This window comes from Centroberyx affinis, unplaced genomic scaffold (assembly GCF_046629955.1).
Source record: "Centroberyx affinis isolate AG114_WGS23_722 - 3 ecotype Tasmania unplaced genomic scaffold, CSIRO-AGI_Caff_v1 ptg002065l_1, whole genome shotgun sequence".
Classification (NCBI taxonomy): domain Eukaryota; kingdom Metazoa; phylum Chordata; class Actinopteri; order Beryciformes; family Berycidae; genus Centroberyx; species Centroberyx affinis.
Genome location: NW_027280395.1, coordinates 356,018 through 374,648, shown reverse-complemented (window position 1 = coordinate 374,648; position 18,631 = coordinate 356,018). Strand labels below are relative to the sequence as shown.

The following is an 18,631-nucleotide window of genomic DNA, read 5'->3' as shown; positions in this document are numbered from 1 at the left end:
GTTACAGTATATTCCTGTGAATCAAAAGCCCATCTGTCATATTTTTTCAGCTCTGAGGAACCAAAATAGACTTGTAACACAGTATTTTGAGATGTAAAATGTCATACCATGTTCAAGAATCTCTAAATATTCTAAACTTCTCCCATGATGCCATATGATGCAAATACACAAATTCCTGCAAGTGTTTGAAAGTCGCTTTTGGGACAAACGTTAATGTTTCACTTGTCTTTGAATGTTACATTTTCTTATGGGATTGTTTACATCTGTCAGTATCTCTCAGCTGCAGTACAGCACTGTGTGTTACCCAGTATTGAGGTTTGAGAAGACATAGCCTGACATGAAGTGCCCCCATTTTGCCACTAGAGGCTGTCCTGTTCCTGCCTCAGAATGAGGCGCATCGTTTCCAAGGTGCCAGTGGGAGGATTGAGAGATATCTCTGTGGAAGCTGGGTCTGTGGGGACCGAAGGCCAGACAGACAGAGTGAGGTTAAATCAATGATGTAGGGATGAGGAATGATGAAAGGAAAGCATAGAGACAGAGGGAGGAAGGAAGGAAGGGACAGCGACAGAGAAGATAAAGCATTTGCCTTGAAGGGAGGCCTACATAAAACGACTGAGCCTGAGCTTGATCAAAACCAGAAGTGGATAATTGAATAGTATATAATATAATAAAAGCTGAATATTATATAAAGGAGAAGATAAGGGCGGTGGGTATGACCCGGCTGGCCCAGTCTGCAGGATCACAGAAGAGGCATGCTCAGTACAACACCAGATGGAGGAAGCTGCACTGATTCCCTGCCTTGTGGTCAATGGGTCAATGGGGTGAACATGTCTGTGACACTGGAAGGGTTAAAGGTTTGATTCACACTGGGGCCAGCAATGCTAATGATGTATGTTCTCATAGTCCTGTAAGGTGCTTTGGGATTAAAGGAGAAATCCACCCCAAAGCACTGTAACACTGTTAAAAAAGCGATGTACCTTGCATTTATGAGTCTAGTTTTTCTTTCCATTGCAGCTACAATGGAGTTTTGCACCGACATTCAGTTCAGTTCAGTTCAGTTCAGTACTTTATTGGCTTGCAGCATGACACCACTGACAGCACAAATCACACTACAATAAAACCAGTAAAAAACATAAAAAATAGTCAAAACAGTACAATAACAAGATTGAGTGTGGAGCAGAACAACCAAAGTTCACAATGGTAAATGTGCAAAAGTACAGATGAGTAAAAAGGTGCTTAGAGCAGAGTTTACATACTATGCAAATTAAGAATAATTATTGCACACAGGAGGGAGGAGTGTTTCTAGTGTATCTATTGCACCTAGCCCTTGGGAGCTCGCATGCCTGTCCTGAGGAGAGAGGCTGAAACTCCTCATAGAGGAGGTCAGGATTGTTTGTAATGGACTTCCAGAGGACTTGACAGCCAAAAATGTCTGTTAAGGACTCCATAACAGCTGCTGTTTTAGTCGCCAACAGGTTGGAGCATGGCATCCTGCCTTAGGTCCAGATATCTGGGAGACCATGGCAAGATATGATATTCATGGTCATTCATGTAGAGGCAGAATGTATTTGAGGTTGGCTATGTATGGGATAATATCAAGACAAATGTCCAGATATCAGATGAATGATGATAATGATTAATAGAAGTCAGTGCATTCAATTCAGTTCACAAACAAACTGTTCATTGTTCCATGAAACATACTATAGAGGGCAGAGTTTCCTAGCAGGACACGATGGTAACAAACAAGAACAGATGCAGCGTTCCTTAACAGCCCACAACGCTTCACATAATTCATTCTTCATTTCTCTCTTTTTCTGTCGTCTGAGGTGCTCTCTCTCTCTCTCTCTCTCTCTCTCTCTCTCTCTCTCTCTCTCTCTCTCTCTCTCTCTCTCTCTCTCTCTCTCTCTCTCGCGCTCTCTCTCTCTCTCTCTCTCTCTTCCAAACTTTGCTTTTTTAGGTCGACTCACTCTGCCAGGTGTTGTGTGAGGCGCTTTTAACAGCCCCGCCCTAAATGCAGAAATCTCAAGGGGCTCTGACATCTGTTCTTTGATGTGGAAATGGAGAAGGTCTGTAGTTTGCCTCTCAGTTCAGAGGTGGGCTAGGAAGAGTAGGATGTCTCTGATTGCTAGATCGCTTGGAGTGGAACATGGCAGTTCTGTATTAACCTGTGATAGAGCAAAGTGTGATTGTGCATTATTAATGCGCAGCCTCTGAAGTAACAAAGCGTTCATATCATATACAGACAGGGGGAAGATTCTTACTGTCACTGCTGAGGACACGATGTGCTTGTGGAGTATGTTAGGGGGAAATGTGTGTGCACATTATTCCCAGTTATACAGTATGTGCACAAACTCACACACACACACACACAGCTACAAGCACAGTAATTGGGTGTGCCCATAAAACCTAGTGGCTGCTCTTTTGTCTCTTCCATGAGACACAGTAAACCTGACAGCATCACCTGCAAAAGGACAGTTTAAATTTAACTTTAATTGGCACATCCCATCTCTGCAGCACTGTATTATCTGCATTGCATTGTAAACCTATCCTTCCTAGTATATTGTCAAATTATTTTTTTCCCCCCACAATTTGAATTTCCAAAAGCTCAGTTAAACTCCCTTTCTTGCTGTACATCTCTGTCTGTATCAACTACTGTATGTCTCTGTTTTTATTCTTTCATTATCTTACTCTTTATTCACATTTGTCTAGTGATAAACAATGGTAATGCATTTTGCTGTTCAACTACGGTTACTTAGATGCCTGTACCCCCCCCCCCACACACACACACACCCCACCCCATACCCCTCCCTACTCCCCGCCTGCTACTTTTTATAGTATAATTATTCCTCTCAGCCTTACACCTCTCTTCTGTTGTCTAACAGAGACAGAACTTAGCAATTACACACCATAAACATCCAAATTAGACTCCTCTCCTCCCTCTAATTTGGTGCCCTGCATGCTTTTGAAAAGAGCGGCAAATGTTTCTGATTTCTCTCCGTATCTCGGTGTTCAGATGGCTGCTAGTGTCGCAGCTGAAAGAACAGCTCGATGTCCCGGAGGTAAGTGACCACTTGAGTTTGACGAAAACATTACGATCGTTCACTCTGATTTTTACAAAGGTGTTTTCTCCTTCTCTTCTCCTTTAAGTGATGCTCAGCTACAGAAATCACGCTGGTGTAATGGCTCCTACTGACATAAATCAGAGTTAGTTATCAAACCCAGTGTTGTTGCTGAATAGATTGTGTAGTCTTGTATGGGCCATTCTATATTTATCCTTTGATTCAATACTGGAATGTATCTGCAGTTCCACGCTTCACAAAGTTGAATCCTTTCATTTTTCCTTTCCTTTCCCAATGACCTGTTGAGAGCTTCTGAATAGAACTGCATTTCCCCCCATTTCTCCCTCTCTGCCTCACAGCCATGCCTTGCTCCTCTGCTCTATTTCCTTTTTTTCTTCACCATTGCTCGCCTTTTTGACCCGGTGTCTTGGGGAATGGCGTCGGCCCACTGAAGCGGAACATTACAGCAGCACCCTTGTCTCGTCCCAGACCCAGGCTCAGGTCTTGGCTGTATAGTGAAAGCTACATGTCTTTTTATTTAGGCTGGGCTGAGCTGTGTTGAATAGAACGCCTCTGTTTAAAACAACACACATTACCCTGGGTCAGGTGAGGCTGGGTGTTGGCTTTCAGAGAGTTCTGTCTAAGGTGAGATACAATATTAACTCCATCCAAATGCCAGCAACATCATTTGGAGGTCTTATTCTATTCAAACAAGTGAAACATGTCGTTTGGTTTGCATGTTTTCCCTGTGTCTGCGTGTCGTTCCCTCCCACAGTCCAAAAACATGTAAGTCAGGCGGATTGGAGACTCTAAATTGGCCATAGTCTTTTTGAATGTCTATCTGTGTGATTGACTGGAGATCTGTCCAGGGTTTTTCCCCTGGCTCTCACCCAGTGCATGCTGGGATAGGCTGTAGACCCCCGTGACACTGAATAGGAATAAGCGGGTATAGAAAATGAATGAATAGCTGGTGAATTCTGGGATACAGCAGCCCCTGTGGTTGATGGACAAAAATCTTAAAGGAAAAATCCACCTTCACATACTGTTATGTGTCATCAATTTGTGATGTTCAGTGCATTCCAGGAGTTATTTTGTGATAAAACGTTGCAATTTTGTTTTTTGGTGTACCCACTTTCCCACAACCTGTCTCCAACACTTTTACTTCAGTTTGTGATTTCCTACCTTTCCCAGAATGACTTTCAACAACTCCCAGACAACAGTGTGAACTTTTTGCTTTCAATCAAACGTCTATGATTGCGGCCGTACCACCTATTCAAAACATATGTCTTTGCATGTCTTTGCATTGCATTATGGTATATTAAGGCTAATGTCAGTGGAGAAATTGGTCTCTCCGCCTCTTCTACAATGGATTTCTCTTTGTATGATTGTTGAACGTTGGTGCAAAATGGTGAATCTAGAAAGAAGCCCTCGCTCTTTGATTCTGAGGAGCTGACACCAAAACCTGACGTTTACCGCTGATGTTTTAGATCCCTGAAAAATATTCTGCTCATCAAACTTCATTGTAGCTGCACTGGAAATAGCTTGATGTGGCCCGGTACATCGCCCAATAGCAGTTTATTATCAATGTTAAAGTGCTTTAGGGTGGATTTTTCCTTTGAGTTTCCTGCCCCGGTCCTCTGGGCCATTACAACAGGCAGCGCTTTACATGTGATAAAGCAGGTGTATGCCGCCTACAGCCTAGTTTTATCAAACACAAGCAGTCTGGAGCCACTTCTACTGCAAAACAATGATGCTGTATTATTTTCACAGTTGCCCTGGCCATAGATCAAGATCTTATACGGTGTCTTATCACAAATTGATTTTTCCATCCTTCATCTCTCTGGGTGTTCACTACCTCTGGAACTATTAATACGATGCCTTATGGCTAGTCCTTTCTTCCCCTCAGGTTGTTTACGCATACGGAGAACATCTATTGCTCGCCATAACCTTTACTTGCTATGAAGATTACACACAAAACCATATACTCATGTCTGCACGTACACACAGCTCATGGAGTAGGCTAAAAGGACACATATTGTGAGTCACAGTGCGTAACATCTATCAAATGATCTCAGCTCTATCTATTTGTTTTGAATTCATACGGCCATTATAGGACACTTTCAGGCCATGACTGGGCTCGCTGTAAATGCACCTCGCTGTGTGTGAAGAATTACTCTCAGATATGAACTGAAGGGAATGGGAAAAAAAATGTTCTTTTTTATTTTCAACCAGGAATATTGCTTTTTTTTGTGGCTTGTGAGATGTATGTGCTTTGAACAGAAATGCCTGGAAAAAGAACTTTAGTTCAACAATAGAAAATAAATTGATAGAATGGTAGACAGTGTTGTGAATTGAGTTCATTTTCTGAAGAGGGCCACTGGATGTTTTTTGGAAAAAGTCTTATGAAAACCGGGGCATAGCTCATGATATAGTGTCGTGCACTTGGTAGACTTGATGTATGAAGACCAAATGCAGGAGAGGAATTGGATACTTTCAACCTTGAATTTTGAGATGGCATTGAGTTGTGTGTATAATTTTTACTTCTATAGCGCTTTTCAAAACAGAGTTTAGAAAGCTTCTTTACAGATAAAAGAACAGCAAAGGAATGAAAAAAAAAGCAGTAGATGAATGAGAGAATAAAAGGAATGGAGAATAAAAACAAGCAGAAGATTAACCAATTCAATAATAAATGAATGAATAAAATGTGAATAACAATAAATTAATGAATACAAATTGAATATAAATAAAACATTACAAAAATGCCAGTTAATAAAAAAAAGTGGAGTTGTCTGAGGATCTCAGGCTGCACACTGGCTCACGGGGGGTTAAAAGATCAGAGATGTAAGTAAACGGGGGCCAGATCCATCTGTACCATAAAATAATCAGCAAAATTTAAAAATCAATCCTAAAGCTCACAGGCAGCCAATGCAGTGAGGGTAATATAGGAGTAATGTGTTTTCTTTTCTTGGTTCTAGCAATAATGCGTGCTGCAGCATTTTAAATAAGTTGTAATCAGTCCATTGATTTGTTAGGGAGGCCGGAGAAAAGAGCGTTGCAGACGAAGGCATGTATGAGCTTTTTGGTGTCCGACAAAGCACGAAAAGGTCTAAATTTGGCAATATTTCTGAGCCGATAGAAGATTTTGTCAAGAAGTTAAGATGTGATGAAAAACTGAGGTCAGGATCAAAGATCACCCGCACATTTCTTGCCTGCTGTTTGCAACCCAGTCCTAAAGGAGACAGTGCTGCCATAACACTTTCTCTATTGCCAGTTTGCCAAAAACAGTTACTTGTGTTTTATCATCGTTGAGCATGAGAGCATTATTTGACATCCAGACTTTAATGTTGGACAGACTGAGACAATTAATGCATTAGTGCATTGATGGAGGAGAGTTTGTTTGGATTAACAGCCATGTAGACGTGTGTGTCATCTGCATAACTGTGAAAGATTACAGTGTCTGTTCCCACCCCTGTCCCAGAGGCAGCATATATACATTAAAATAAAAAAAAATATGTATGTTTATTTACTGTTAAAGATGCACTAGACAACTTTGAACACTTGACAATGTATTTTGGTAGCCCCTTTTTGGGAGAAAACTGTCCAAAAATTATCTAATTGCCGCAGTTGTTGCATTGCCATTTTGTGATTTAGACTTATAAGATGGGAGTATTTTAATATAAAAATATTGCCTAGTGCAGCTTTAACTAGAAAATACTAAATACTGCTTCCAGGAATATTGCACCTAAAAGGTCAAACTAGTTTAAATATATTGCATTTAAATCCCTTACCTCAGAGGATTTTAGGCCTACAAATGAGACAGTTATTAACTGGGTATAGTATCCTATCTCAATGGTAGGCGCCATGGGAGGAGGATTAGTAAATGAGCTTTTTGCACAACTTGGTTCTGTTGAAGTAAAATCATTACACTGCTGACCTTCCCTTGTGATAGGCATTTCGGCTTGTGTCAGCACAATCTACCACCGCCACAGCATGGGCCGGAAACACACAGGGACACAGAGGCACATGTGCACACACACATGCACACATGCTCGCGTACAACTGCTCTCTCTCTCTCTTTCTCTCTCTCTCTCCCAGGCACGCATTCCCACACACACACTCTCTCTGAATCAGTGTTGTGTGGCCTTGAGACTGCAGTTTCCCCCGTCACCCCTGATCTGACAAGAAATAAATAAGTGGAGACAAGACATTAATGACACTTGCCGAGCGCTGGCTGTGCTTACCGTGGTGGTAATACCTCAGATGCATCAATATGCTACTATCTGTCTGTCAGGGCAGAGGAAAATACACCCTGCCGCTCCACTCCATCCCAGTGGATTTTTCTCCCCACGGGCCACCAGGCTGAGTGTTCACCGGACCATTTCTCAAAACTGTCTCCAAGTCTTTCAGAAGTACAGAACTGTCATTTTCTCCCTTGGTTTCCTATTCATTTCCCCTCTCTCTCTCTCTCTCTCTCTGTCTCTCTCTCTCTCTCTCTCTCTCTCTCTCTCTCTCTCTCTCTCTCTCTCTCTCTCACTTCCTGCCCCTCCCTACCTCTTTCTGTTTTCTCTTCTCTCTCTCTCACCATGCCCCCCGTCTCTATTCCTCTCTCTCTCTCTTGTCAAACAGACAGGTAGCAGCCTCCCCAGCCGTTCTCCTCCTGCGGTAGTTTGTCTTTTGCTCCATCTGATCCATTAGTAATCCATTTCAGGGGCTGTCGGCCATAGCAGCCGCTGAATGCAGCCTGCACGCTTTATCTGTCACCGTTTGTCAGCCTTGCACTGACCAGTGAAGGCCTAGGATGGGTCTGCAACAGTGGTTAGACACAGTGTGAATAATTTACACGTCTAATAAATACAATAATGTCCTGTGGTGTCAATGAAGAGGAGATAGAGAGTGCTTCTATTGGGTTTTGGTGTGTGGAGGCATTTGGTGACGGTGCGCCTTTTGATTTTGGAGTTGTAGCTTAATGAAAAAGGAAGGAGTTCCCAAGATACTCTTCAAGCAAACATTTAAAAAAGCCTTTATTCCATGGCTAGATATTAAAAACAGTGCCAGTGTGTTTTGGCCATGCTGTGGTCTTCATCAGGGAGTGCCACACCAAACTGTATGAAGAACCACTGTTGGAACTCCATCTTTTTCAATGTACTGTATGTATTTTTTCTAGTGCTTTACCACAGAAAAATGGATATTACAATGTCAGGTTAAGCTATAACAAAACTGCATCAAGTGTCTGAAATCCACTGCTATTCTAACAAAAACACCTACGCTCCATGCTGTACTTTGTACCTTGCTTTTCACTTAATGAAATGATGCTAGTTTTTTTTTTTTTTTTTTAGCTCCCAGTCATCTTTCATGTTTTTTTGGGGGGGGGGGTTGAAAATGATTTCATATTCCTATATGCTCCTATCATATTTCCTATATGCTCCACTTTTCCTGTTTTTCATCTAATGCACTTCCAAAATACACTTTATTTATCAAGACCACATTTTATGTTACTGGATTGATTTCAATGTGACAGATTTTTACGTGTCTCCACAAAAAAACACAGAAACACTTTTTTTGTTGTTTGTCAAAGGCATTGACCAAAAAGGGTTTTTTCTCATTGCTGTACAGTGTTGGTGCACCACTGAAACGACTGTCCGAGATTGCGTGAGATTGCTGTTAATCAGGTGCTCCAAAATTGGCCATTTAAGCTTTGATGATAGAAGATAGTGGTTTAAGTGTGTGTGCGTGTGTGGGCAGCCAATGCAAATCAGGATGGCCTAAGTGAATGCGTGGGGTTTCATTATTAACTATCATGAATTAGTTCCCAAGTGTGCAAATACTGCGCGTGTGCACACACCCACACACTTGCACACACACATGCATGCGCACACACATACACAATATCTCCATCTCATCACTTAACACTGGTCCACAGTAAATGCAGGGATCCAGCTGGAACGAGTGCCTGCTACAAAAGCTCATAGAGCATTTAAAGGGCCGGGGCTCTTATGGATGTGGGCAACTGCAGGGCGATTGCTTTGGAGATCAAAGGGAAAATTTTCATCTTCTATTGCCTCTGCCACTGTGAGAGATTGGTTCCTGACGAGGCTGCAATTTTTCTGATTTAGCTTCTGCTCGGAGTGATTGTGTGTACTGGAGCTCAATGTACATTAATTAATCTATGAGCGTGAAAGAGTTAAGGGCAATCAATGTGATCATGCATGTATGTCTGTGTGTGTGTGTGTGTGTGTGCATATGTATGTGTGTGTGCGTGTGTATGTGTATGTTATAACAAAACCAAAAATTTGACTTATACCGATATTTTGATACCTTTGATAACCTAAAAGTGAAATAATACATAAAATTGTGTAAACATTTTGTGTATAATTTAACTTTTAAATGTTGTTTTTTTTCCTATCAAAAATCCATTGATAGTAATTTTGAGGATGGAGAACTTAAACTACTGAAAATGTTTTCCGCCTGCTATTGCATCCTAGCAGCAAAATATCATCATCATCATCATCATCATCATGATGGAGGATGTGATTATTGTCAGTCTTCTAGAGTATGATTTTCATATAAAGATGAATGACAAACCTGGCTTGTGTGTAAATATGTCTTGTTTGCAAGTGTGAATTTTATGTGTAGTGTGTGTGTACGTGTTTGTGTAAAGTACTACTTCTGGAAAAACTCTAGAGGTATAGGACCGTTTCTCACTCTGCGGTGCTTTTTCAGTTGTAACACGTACAGACGCCCACATACACATCTGCAGGCCTATGATCTCAAATCAGCCACTTTCCTGTCAGTACATCCCACCATGCTGTGGCTCTAATGGCTGAATAAACAGTTTAGCAGCGATTGTTCCCTCAGCGGCACATCTCATGTGGAGGTGTTGAATTACCTCTGCTCACTCTCCATCGCCACTCTACACTCCCACTGCATCTGTAGCTCCAAACTCATCTCACTCATTAGCTTAAGCTCCCTGATCGCATTGCCTTCCACTGATAAGGGCAACAAAAATAACATGCAAGTGAAACGGATCACAAAATAAGTTAAGTTCTTGTTTATGGTTTATGAGATGGGGGGGGGGGGGGGGGGGGTGGAGAAGCGAGGTACCTGAAAGTAGACAGTGAAAGCCAATCTCAGCGGTGGCTGTCTCCGGCCTCCATTAGGGCCCGTTAATGTGCGGGCCGTGCAGCAGGGTTTGGAGACAGAAGGGCTGGTGGTTGTTTTTGTTTTCATGCAGTTGCTGGGAAATACACAAGACTGTAATGGCTCTGGGTGTGGCAGCTGCTTCATAAATGGGTAAGGCTGGTGGGCTGTCAAACCAGACAGCCACTTGCTGGCGGAGCAGCTGTAGCATCCCCAGGACGGCGAGTGGCAGGCTCGGCAGACAGCGAGAAGCTAACTAGCCACCGCAGGCTGCTTCAGGATGATATTTGAACATCCGCTGGGAGCACCGCTGGGCCTTCACAGGAAACCCTCCAGGGTGGAGACGGCCAAGAGGTTCTGGAGGGTGAGTGGGACGGGAGTGTGAATATAATGTGATGACAGGGAGCGTCTGCCTGTGTGCGAGTTGGTGTGTGTGTGTGTGTGGGTGTGTGTGCAACATGTTAGGAATAGGCAGCATGTGGCCTAAAGGATGTAAAGTGCTGTGTAGCGTATATGGCATCAGTGTTCAAGTCTGTACACTTGGCTCCATGAGATCTACAGTATAGATTCATGACTCTATTTTAAGTTATTGGAACTGTTGGCGGTTTATTTGTTTGTTTGTTTTTTTATTGATAAGGACGATCCCCATTAGCTGCGCACAAGGGTGTCAGCTATTCTTCCTGGGATCCCACTAAAACAGAATATACATCCAAAACATATGCACAATTTTTTAAATCAGGATACAATAAAATAAAAAAAATAGGGCCACTTTTGTCATGGCAACAGCATGGAAGACAAGCATAAATATGAATAAGATAAGCCATATTTGTACAGTAAACCATGATTCTTGCATATCAAAAGGCTAACGACAAGCTCAAACAAAAGTGTGAATTAAATACATACGCATGGATACAACAGTATAAAGCAAGTAGAATTAAAAAGGTATATGAGGTACATGTGCCATGTTATACAAACACCCAGGGAGTTTAATATAAGGGTAACAGAGAGACTTTTTTGATCTTGATTTATATTCTTATCTTTTTTTTTTTACCTCTTTTTAGTTTAGGAGGGTGGAAAGGACAGCTATTTCGTCTTTTGTCTGAAGGTTACTGGTGTTTAAAGGAAGATCATTGCAACACATGTACCTTAAACATCTTTTAAGTCCCGATAAAAGGCTTTACTGTTGCCTGGAGAGCTGTCCCATATCTCTGATAAAAGCCTCGTCTTTATCGCCCCCAGCAAATCAGTCTAATGAGCCTGTAAAAAGACCAACTGGTGGTCTCTTTGAAAAGCTGTCCTCGGGAAAGGTTTACCGCAGATCAAACTCACACCGGAGAGAATCCAGGCTCAAAGTTTGTCCACTTCTTTAAAGGTTATCCCAGGGGAGGTGGCAACCTAATGAAACTCGATGGTGTCTGGAGGTAGGACCAAAATGCTACAGAGAGTGTTTGGAGCACCCGCTGGAGCCGGTCAATATTGCATTCCCTCAAGACACTGGCTTTAAAAGGGTAAAGACAGACTCTTTTCTGCTCAAAGCCGAGCGCTGAATACAGATGCCCGCGGTGTGGGCTGCTTGACAGGGACTGGGCGGGTTTTCAGAATGAAATCTGGAGTTGAATCGGGAGTGCATCTTGATCCTCCGTGTCTCTCTCGTGTGTTTTCCTTTCTCGCAGCCTACATCAATCTTGCCTTGTTCCAATACCCAGGAGAACCTCCCTTCAATTTAATCTCTATCACTCATCATGTGTGCCCAGGCTAAACTCTCCCCATCTCATGCTGTCGACCTTTACTCTCTTCTATTTGATCTGCAGTATGTAGCGCTCCACCCCTCTTGACTCCATTCTGTTGAGTGTCAATCAGGACAGGTCTGGCTTTGCTGTTTAGCTCAGATCGCTTAGCTGTTCTCCAGCACATTAGACCTGCACAGTTAACATTACTGCAGTTTCCAAATTGGAAGACAATGTTTTGTTTTGTGTTTTTCCATCTTAGGGATACATATTCCATGCAGCCCCCAAACAATATTCTAATTTGCTGATTTGTTTGCCAACAACAAATTTTCATGTTTCATGAAAATCTTTCCTTTCATTGAAATTGTAAATCCTTTTTCACCCTAAAACCCACATCCACACATATGTTAATCACAATGTTTAAAGCCAAAATCAATACCGTGCAGACTTGGTGTGTGTCTGTGTTGTGTGTGCTTGAGTGTGTGTTTGTGGTTTCACGCATTAATCCCTCTACACAAGGCTAGCAAACATAATGCAGCAGTGTGTTAACTGGGGGCAAACCCAGACAACCTGTTCATTAAGAAACTTCCAGACTCATTTCTTCATGTTGTACGGTTTTATTTGATAGAGGATATACTGTAGAAATGCGCCTGCTTTTCAGCATAGGAATTTTTTGAATAGTTAATTTGTTTTATGTATAAATGATAAAAGAATGCAAGTGAGCATTCTGAATAGTTTGCTTTCTTTCTCAAGGTTTTGCACGTTTCATACTTCATGCCAGATATTTCAGCTTGACTGCACAACACAAACTCAGCGTGTAGCTTTTCATTTGAGCTTTTCAATTGAGTTAAGAGTTGCTGTTTTTGCTGAAGACGACTCTCAGCGTTATCTATGGAACATTTTCTATACCACATTCCAACAATACATTATCACATCTGATAATAAAAACTTACAAATAACAAATGACCACAACAAATAATGAATGCTCACATCATCAAGTAACGAATATTCATGTCAAATAATGAAAAGCCAACCATCAAATAATGAATATTCATGTCATGTCATGTATAAATGTTCGTGATTTGATGATGTGATCATTCATTATTTGTTGTGGTCATTTGTTATTTGAAGAGATTAGATGTGATCATTTATTGTTGGAACGTGGCACAGAGCATGTTCCATAGTTTAGCTCTTGAATGGAGATTTCAGTGGAGTGAAAATCCATATTTCTAATAGAGATGACTAAGGCTGATAGAAGGCTAAGGCTTCGAGCCGCCTGTGTTGCTCAGTCGCCCACACCTTGTCTTGTTCCTTAATGGGCGCCGCGTCTTCTCCGCCCACCTCAGTCGATCCGAACCCCCTTCACACTGTTCCCGCTCTCCTCTTGTCAGATTCAGACTCAGCCTCCCGCTGCGCTATTCTTCATCTCCGTTCTTCGACATTCATTTCTTGTCATGACGCGTTAACCTCCCACTGCCGTCTTCTTCACAACCAGAGACTGTATTAGCTGCCGATTAGCAGATTAGCATACAGTAATGCTCTCCTTTATCTGCTTTGGCAGTTCGGCGAGGTAGAATACAAGTCATTTCGGGGTCACTCAAGTTTTCTCTACTACATTTCTTGAAGGAACTGATGTTCTTTTCCCCCCATTGCTTCCATCACATCTTATAGATATCCTGTCATTTATGTGGGTAGTCCTTAAAGTTGCCGGGGTAAAATGCAAGTCATTCCAGGGTCATCCAAGTTTTTATTTTCCTCATTTTTTTTAAGTAAGTGTTTGAAGCAGGCTTGCCCCGTTGTTACGTCGAATATGAGTCAAAGGCAATTCTGTTTATGTTTGCAGTTTCTGGTTGTTCTCACACTGCTTGCCAAAGAGAAATTCTCTGAAAAATAAACCAGAAATATTTTGTCCACTGCATCCAATTTCTCAGTCTACTATCATCAATTCTGTAGACATGAGGATGTGTTGAACAGAACGCATGGAAAACAGTGCTGATGACTGCGTAGGGAGGTGGAGTGGCTTTGTGATGAGAGGTTACTGTCCTGTAAATGGAAAGTCACAAGATTGATCCTTATAGCAGCCAATCTGTGTCGATCAGCAGCCATGTATGCTGTTGGAGTGTCCTTGAACAAGACACCGAACCCCTACTTGCTCTCTTCTCGTAAGGGTGCAATCACACCTTCAGTTTGTTTTCCTTTGTCTGAACCACAGTAGGAAAGTTTACTTTGTTGCATTCTTGTATTTGGTTTGTTTAGTTTTCACACTGTCCAGTTAGAAGGGAACCAGGAGTTTTGGTCGCCTATCTTCCGGAGAGGTTAGAGATTTTGGCCGCAGAAGGGAGTGAAAACAAATCTGAACAACTGAATATTAGCATCAATTTGATTCTGTTAGTAGGTACCAAAGAATTTGCTGTCAGCTTGACTCTGTTTGCTGTCTATTTATTTTGTTGTGCTAGGCTTTCCAAGCAAGTAATTGCTGTCTACCAGAAGTCAACATCTGTTTATACTCATAAATCCATGTGTTTTGGGGTCATTGTGTGTAGTTGGCTTGGATGATGTCTCACTCCCGACAAACCGCACTGCATTTCACTTAGAAGAGGACCAAGACCCGAGTTGTCAGGCGGTCTTGGTGCAGTTATTTGGTGCCACCCGAGGGGTCGAACAATCCGCTCCAAACATGCTTGGTGTGAACGAGCCCTAAGTCGCTCTGGATAAGAGTGTAAGCTAAATGATTAAAAAATATTGGATGGCGGGGCGGTTAGAGACCATGTGGTTAGAGAGACCATCTCATAATGGAAAGGTCACAAGTTTATATACAGGTGTTCCCACAACAGCGAATGTACTGTGTCAAAGTGTAAGCCACCCTGGTGCAGAGCCTCAGCTAAATGCATTGGCCTGACCTTTCAGACACAGGAGGGAGACCCTGACAGACGAGCCTGGACCCTCCACACTTCTCTCTCCATCCTTTACTCTCCTTTCTTAAGTTTATTGAACAGGGACCACGTACAGTAAAAACATAATCCTTCAAGAAGTCAGCTAATTTTCACCCCTAAGCCCCTGGGCAGGTGAACTAAAGTACATTATACATACACAACAACAAATCTTCAAAAATAGGAAGAACTAGAAGGGAACTCGGAGAGTGCAGACCTCCGCCAAGGCCAATAGTCCAGTCTGCTATGATATGCAAATTTTGTGAGTCGGATCCGATCCCATGCTACACCCTTCCACGAAGTTTCATGAAAATCGGCCCAGTAGTTTTTCCGTAATCTTGCTGACAAACAAACAAACGGCACCGAAAACATAACCTCCTTGGTGGAGGTAAATATGCGTAAACTACAACAAACATTACATAAAATTACAAGGCAGCGTGTATAAAACCACAGGAAATTTACAACCGCAGGCTAATTACACTTAATGTGTTCCTGATTGATTTGTTTTTAGCCATATTTTTAGCATCACTAAGAGAGAGTGCAGATCTGAAGCAGTTTTAACATGAGAAGTCATGGAGTTTTTTTAGTTGCCTTTATGGAGAAAGCTGACTTAGCATATGTTGTGGACCTTTGGGGAAGAGCGCAGTCACTCAAAGTCCTTCGGAGGAGGAGGGGCCAGATGGTGAATAATCTTGTAAACCAACCGTACCTCAGAAAAGAATATAAGGTTTTCAAAATCCCTTACAGGAGAGTGGTCAGTCCAGCCGCCATGAGAATTTGTCATAGTACAGTGGATATAAGAAACATTTGAAAGCATAGCTTGACCTCGGGGGTTGCAGCACACGGCCCGTTTCTCAGGAAAGATTACTAGACCACTAAAACACCTCAGAGCAAAAACAGAAATAAAATACTTTGAAATACAGCATGAGTTTGACCATCAGAAATATGAGACAGGAATATCACTGCTGTATCTTCCAAGTCTGCTTTGGATATTTATTGTATTCAGTGCCCGATCTAGGGGATACTGATTTCATGTTTTTTCACTATTTTTTTCTACTCAGATCTATGCATTTTATGCATGGTTGCTCTCTGTAATTTGACTGCAGCTGGGTGTGCTGCAATCTGCCTCATACCTTTTTTCATCAGCTCACAACGCAACAGGGACAATGCCTTTTTCTCATTTCTCAGTGCCCCTCTCCCCCTCTCCCCTCCTCCCACCCAACTCCCTTTCTTCATAACTCCCTCCATCTTTTGTCGGAGCTATGGAGCTGACAGGAAGGCACTGTGTGTCTGATTGCAGGGAATCTGTGGCAAATGCCATTTCAGTGTTCTTTGGTTTCATCCTTTGTCTGCTGCAGGAAGAAGTGTTAATGGTTGTACTAATGGAAATCATGTCTCTCTGAAGGGATAAAAAAAAACATACTTTTGTTTGTGCCATCATCAAACTCATAAAAAATAAATACTATGAAACTTTAACGCTAAAGATTATAATTCCCCTTTACCACTGGTGTCATGTTTTAGATACTAATAGCTAATTTATGGTCCACGTAGTAGCAGCTTTATATTCTGAAGTTATATCTGGGGATATTGATGGAAATAAAATGAGGATGCAGACCTTGAGTCTTTAAAGAATTCACCTTCTGCTACAATGTTGAAATCTGTCTTCTTTCCCTAGTGTGCTTTACATTAAACTCTGCCCTTAAAATATAGGCTACATGTGGGTTGCATTATCCTTTGATTCCTGTATTTCCCACACCTTAAACCTCATTAATTCCCACATTTTGCCATCTTCAAAAGGAAAGCAGTCAAAGTATGGAGAACAACTGAGGCTAGACTGTGGCACAGATAAGTATGTTGCCTGGTTGGTCTATGGTGGTTCTTGCAGTGCAGTGGAGTATTATGGAGCAACATGTGAAATACTTGCTGTCAGTGGGTTTCTGTACTGGGTTAGTGGGTTTCTGTACTGGGTTACAGTAGGTTTCTGTACAGGTTACAGTGGGTTTCTGTACTGGGTTACAGTGGGTTTCTGTACTGGGTTACAGTGGGTTTCTGTACTGGGTTACAGTGGGTTTCTGTACAGGTTACAGTGGGTTTCTGTACTGGGTTACAGTGGGTTTCTGTACTGGTTACAGTGGGTTTCTGTACTGGGTTACAGTGGGTTTCTGTACAGGTTACAGTGGGTTTCTGTACTGGGTTACAGTGGGTTTCTGTACTGGGTTACAGTGGGTTTCTGTACAGGTTACAGTGGGTTTCTGTACTGGGTTACAGTGGGTTTCTGTACAGGTTACAGTGGGTTTCTGTACTGGGTTACAGTGGGTTTCTGTACTGGGTTACAGTGGGTTTCTGTACTGGGTTACAGTGGGTTTATAGACACTCTGGAAAAGATAACTGATTGTTTTTAGCTGCTGGCTGTTTTTTTGTATGTTGTCATATGAAATACATTTTTATCACTACGTATGTATATTATTTGTGTTGCGTATACTAAGTATTGTGTATATTGTGTGTACAGCACAATTCTGCAGCAAGAGTCATGATTTAGATGACTGCAATTTTAGTTATATCTCTACAATTAGCACAAATGCAAGGTGGTTGTCTCTATTATTTTCTTACATTCGTGACTTTAACCCTGCCTCACAAGTAAACTCATCTCTTAAAGTAAAACTGCTGTCACTTATCCCTCATCATGAGAACTTATTTGAACGTGACTCCGTTGCAGTGTGCAGATCTGAGACATATTTGTAGATTCTGGTTGCTCGCTCTGTTGATGGTGATATTGCATTGTCGAATGGTAGATGAGGTGGATCCATGGGTGCGATGGTTCGGAGCAAACCCTTTATTATTCATGAGACTGTGGTCACTGTGATCACAGAAATTCACAAGAGGGAAATTCCATTCAACCCATGAGCGGAGCATTCAAGAGTAACTGGCTCATCATGTTCATCTTGTCATCATTCTTTGAACAAAATGGGAGTCAAGCTGTGCGTGTTTATATAAAATGCAGGAGAGAGAGGCATTTACTCCAAGCCCGTACAATTTTGAGTTCCCATTGGTGCATGTGTGACGTGTTTCAGGCTGCGAAAGCTTTCTGTTGATTTTCCAAGCACTCAGACGGTGTACTGCCCTTTTGGTTGAAGGAGTAATGACATTGTTCATGAGCATGCCATGATGATGAGTCTGTGAGATTCATTCTTCCTTGGTGTACTTATAGCGGTCTTCGCTCATTGTATGATGACCCTTGCTTGGTTGTTTTCCATAAATGAAATTTGTCTGTGCTTTCCAAGGCTACTGTGAATGTATTTGAGATTGAGGTTTTGAGATTTGAGGTTGTTTTTCATTTTCATCTTCATAATTTTCTCCTGTGTATCGTGCGCTGTATTGTGTGTGTGTGTGTGTCTGTGTGTAGGTGTGTGTATTGTGTCCTTTCTTCCATAACACACAGAGCAAGAAGAGCACAAGAAAATGATGTGGATATCCCAAATCGATGAATACTTTCCAATTCTGTTGTTATGCTTTCATTAGGCTTTGTGCACTAGTGCAGATTTCAAGGGTCTACAGTAATCAGTGTAGATTATAAGATTTAGCAACAGCGGTGTCAATATTTAATGAGCACCAAACAACACAATGGTTTTATGCTGATCTAAAATTGTTTGACCCACTGTGGTTGTACTGCCACACTAAGACTTAAATCCCCTCTTTGTATGCATGGCCAGCTAACTTACAAGAGAGACCTTTTATGTTGTAATCAAATATTTATGTTATAATGGTTTAGATGACAAGG

General features: G+C 41.8%; 1 protein-coding gene across 2 annotated transcripts in view; it reads left to right on the top strand.

The window, feature by feature from the left end:
• The window catches only part of LOC139654245 (A-type potassium channel modulatory protein DPP6-like), a 128,348-nt gene that overhangs the window by 8,047 nt on the left and 101,670 nt on the right, over positions 1 to 18,631 (top strand). Inside the window, exon 2 of one of the 2 annotated variants that reach the window (XM_071531329.1) lies at positions 16,759 to 16,764. The exons of the other annotated variant lie outside the window; for it this stretch is intronic. Coding sequence (XP_071387430.1) covers positions 16,759 to 16,764 — 6 coding nt within the window. The remainder of the gene's footprint in view (positions 1 to 16,758; positions 16,765 to 18,631) is intronic. 2 annotated transcript variants of the gene reach the window in all.